This window comes from Meleagris gallopavo, chromosome 4, assembly GCF_000146605.3.
Source record: "Meleagris gallopavo isolate NT-WF06-2002-E0010 breed Aviagen turkey brand Nicholas breeding stock chromosome 4, Turkey_5.1, whole genome shotgun sequence".
Taxonomy (NCBI): domain Eukaryota; kingdom Metazoa; phylum Chordata; class Aves; order Galliformes; family Phasianidae; genus Meleagris; species Meleagris gallopavo.
Window position 1 is genome coordinate 62,822,566 of NC_015014.2, and position 3,725 is coordinate 62,826,290.

Consider the following 3,725-nt stretch of genomic DNA (forward strand, 5'->3'; position numbering starts at 1 on the left):
TCCATATTTCATATATTGCTTTGCAAATAAAACAGTCGATCTTACCTTTAAAGAAACGATGAGATGCAGCAAAATTTATGGCTTTCTCATCTCAAGCCACAAAATGTCTTTAGTTGTCACCTATAACTTTCTGTAAGAGGGATTGCAGCTCTCTGCAGAATCCAGTCTTGAATTCTGCCCCTGTACACAGGAAACAAAAGAACACATTCTGTAGCTGAGGGTTCTCCCTACTGCATTTAAGGTCCTTAACTAGAAGACAGTACTAGCATTTCTCCCTTTAAATGACCATAAGACCAGGTGCAGCTGGTCAGTAAATTAAAGTCATCCACTGCCTACTTACACCCAGTCTGTGGGATGGTGGAGAGAAAGCCCAAAGCACTACATTGCAGAGTTTAATAAGTTGTATGTCTAACGTGAAGAATGAAAAAGGAACTATGGGCAGAAGCAAAGGGTGAGTCATATGCAATAAGTAAAGTTTGCCATACTCGTGTGGTCTTCAGATGAGCTACGTCAAAGGTCTTTCTCCTTAAGTTATTGTAAAGCTTCTGGAAACTATACCTAAAGAAAGGGGCAGGCTCCTTAGCAGGGTCTGTTGCAACAGGACAAGGGGAAGTGGTTATAAAAGAGAGGAGATTTAGATTGTATATAAGGAAAGTTTTTTACAGTGAGTGGAACAGATTGGCCAGAGAGGTGGTGGATGTCCCATCCCTGGAGATACTCAAGGACAGGCTGGATGGGGCTCTGAGCAACCTGATCGAACTGTTGGTGTTTCTCGTTGCAGGGGACTATATGATCTTTCAGAGTCTCTTCCAACTTAAAGGATTCTACATGGGGAGAAAGAATAGCTTTCTACCCCTCTTTTCCCAGAAGTCACAACTTCAGATATGCACCTTCACACGTGTGCGTGTGTGTGTGTGTGTATATACATATATATAAATATAAATATATACCCGTTATCTTAGCGCATCCTCTTCCCTCACACCTCCAGACGGCTGCAGCAGGGCTGCCCCCGGGCCACCAATTCACCAGGCGTCCCCGCCCAAGGGGAACGAGCGGTCCCTCCCCGCCCGGGGTGGGGCCTGGCGGTGGCGGTGCTCTTTCGGCCGCTGCTGGAGGCGGCGGCGGCGGCCCCGGGCTCGTCCCACATATATCCCCGCCACTCCACTCGTCCCGGCTTGTCCTCGCTGTGTCCTGCGGCCGCTGGGCCATGGCCAGGTCCCTCAGCGCTGCCAGCTAGTCCCGGGGACCGAGCTGCCCTTCCCTCCCGCGGCTTCGTATTCCAGCCTCTGCCCTCCCATCTGCCGCTCTCCGCGAGTACTTCCCCACCCCTGTGTGCGCTACTCGACTTTCCCGTCCCTCGCTGCGCCGCGACCGCGCTTTTCCCCTTCCTTCCTCCGCGCCCCTCCCCGCCGCCTCTCCCCCGCCAGCCGAGGATGCGGCTGTCGCTGCTCAGCCCGCTGCTCCTGCTCTGCCTCAGCCGCGGCTCCGCTGAGATCCCGGCAGCCCGAGCCAAGTGCCCGACCCGCTGCGATGTCTCCAAGTGCCCCAGCCCCAGCTGCCCCAGCGGCTACGTCCCCGACCGCTGCAACTGCTGCCTCATCTGCGCCGCGGGAGAGGGGGACTCGTGCGGCCGCAAGGAAGACCCTCCCTGCGGGGACAGCCTCGACTGCCGCTACCCCATGGGCAAGCGCTTCGCTAAGGGGGTCTGCCAGTGCAAGCTCAGCGCCCAGGTGTGCGGCAGCGACGGCCGTACCTACGACAACATCTGCCAGCTGAAGGCGGTGAGCCGCAAGGCGTTGCAGCACGGTCTGCCCGCCGTCGCCCAGGTGCAGAAAGGAGCCTGCGAATCGGGTAGGAGCATGGCAGGGCCTGCGGCGGGTGGTGTGAGCAGGAGGGTGGGTAAAGGTGAGGTTTGGGGTGCTTGGGAAGGCTGGGGGCTCCCCCAGGGCAAGGCAAGCCGTCCTGTTGCTGGTAATCGCTGTGGCGGGAGTCAGGGACACGTGAAGGGATCGGGTCCTCTCTGAACAGCACAGATCCCTCTTCTTGATCCTCTGGTAGAGGTTGGGAAGGTTGCACGGTGGTGGCATGCTTGTGGATACTTCAGTGTTGTGCTCATTGCATAGCAGTGACCACAAGCACAGTTGTCAGGTCAGTACAGCACTGACACCCTTCACAATCACCATCCAGGCAGCACTACAAGCTTACCCCGATACCATCTGTGTCGCCCTTGTTTTAGAATCATTAAGGTTGGAAAGACCTCTAAGATCATCTAGTCCAAACATTGGCCTATGCCTGTGACCTCTCTAGACCATGTCCCCCAGTGTCACATCTGCTTTTTTATTGAAAACTTCTACGGATGGTGACTTCACCACCTCCCTGGGTAGCTCGTTCCAATACTTCACTCTTCCTGAGAACTTTTTCCTAACATCCAACCTGAACCTCCTGTGGTGCAACTTAAAGCCATTAGCTCTTGTCTTATTGCTGTTACCTGGGAAAAGAGGGTGACCCACACCTCACTAGAAGCTCCTTTCAGGGAATAGTAGAGAGCAGTAAGGTCTCTCCTGAGCATCCTTTCTCCAGACTGAACCATCCCAGGGTTGGCACTCACTATTGATGCTTTTCAGTAACGTTACACGCCTGGGCTGCCCTGCAGAGCCGTTACGACACATCCAATACAGAGCGCAGCCCTGCAGGTGTGCTCTGAGACCTTCCCTGGAGATGTTAGCAGATGTTAAATTTATTAACCAGATGAACATCTCTAGCAAGAGACTGGTTAAAGTTGTGTAGCTTAAACTGCGCAGAAAAAGCACCAGATAGAACATGTGAAGTATAGTCTTTTGTCTGTTTTATCTTCCTCTGACAGGAAATCTTAAAGCCATGGTCTTTAAATTGGAATTGAAAGGGGAACGGATGCCTACAAATTTTCCTTATGGTTTAAAATGCACAGTCAGGATATTAGACAGTCCTTTGCTTTTCATTAGCATGCTACAGTCTTTGCTTGTCCTAGGCTATTGTAATTAATTGTGGTAACTGCAGGCTGGATGGTATAACTTTAAAAAGCTTAGTAATCACCTACATTGAATTTTTTTTTGTCGTTGTTACTAAAATTGGTCACTTCATGGAAGTGTTAACATTTTTAGTTTATTTTCACACACTTCCTTGTATATTATTTTAAGATGGTATTTCTACATCCTTTCAAATACTGTTCTTGGAAAGAAAAATCATATGTGTAGCAGAGTTCTAAATCATGTATTAGTGTATCCAAAATGGCAGGTGAACCACTTAACCATTCTACTTATTTATAGATAGCAAACTTCTTAAAAACTAGGAGAGGTGAAAGGGCTATTAATGGCCTTTAAAACCTTTCTGTGACTGGGAGACTTCTCGTATATTCACTCTTCGAAGAAAGCAAACTGTGACATGAGGAGGGAGGAGGTCAAACGATATTCCCAAATTTACTTTCTGAGTATCTTTTCAGAGTCCAGAATTGCTCAGGTGCTAGCCCAGAGCTGCAATGATGAGTCTCTCCAGTATTTTGCAGTTATAAATTGCTGTTTGTTTCTTTGTATTCCCCATAAGCATCCATTAGTTTTAGTACTCCTAGTAATTGGTTGGAATTGATCCGCTTGACATATTTAAAGTGTTTAACCAAAATGAGTGAGCTAGCCTGCATCTAGGGGCTTAGATACTGTCAGGGGGTTGGAATATATGACTTTTTTTTTTTT

At 49.5% G+C, this 3,725-nt stretch overlaps 1 protein-coding gene across 1 annotated transcript in view; it reads left to right on the forward strand.

Annotated features, from left to right (window-relative positions):
• LOC104910873 overlaps positions 1–3,705 on the forward strand; it is a 4,550-nt gene extending 845 nt beyond the window's left edge. The window contains exon 2 of the mRNA XM_019615167.1: positions 963–3,705. Within this exon, the coding sequence (XP_019470712.1) occupies positions 963–2,024 (1,062 nt within the window). The 3' untranslated portion in view covers positions 2,025–3,705. The remainder of the gene's footprint in view (positions 1–962) is intronic.
• The last annotated feature ends 20 nt before the right edge of the window (positions 3,706–3,725 follow it).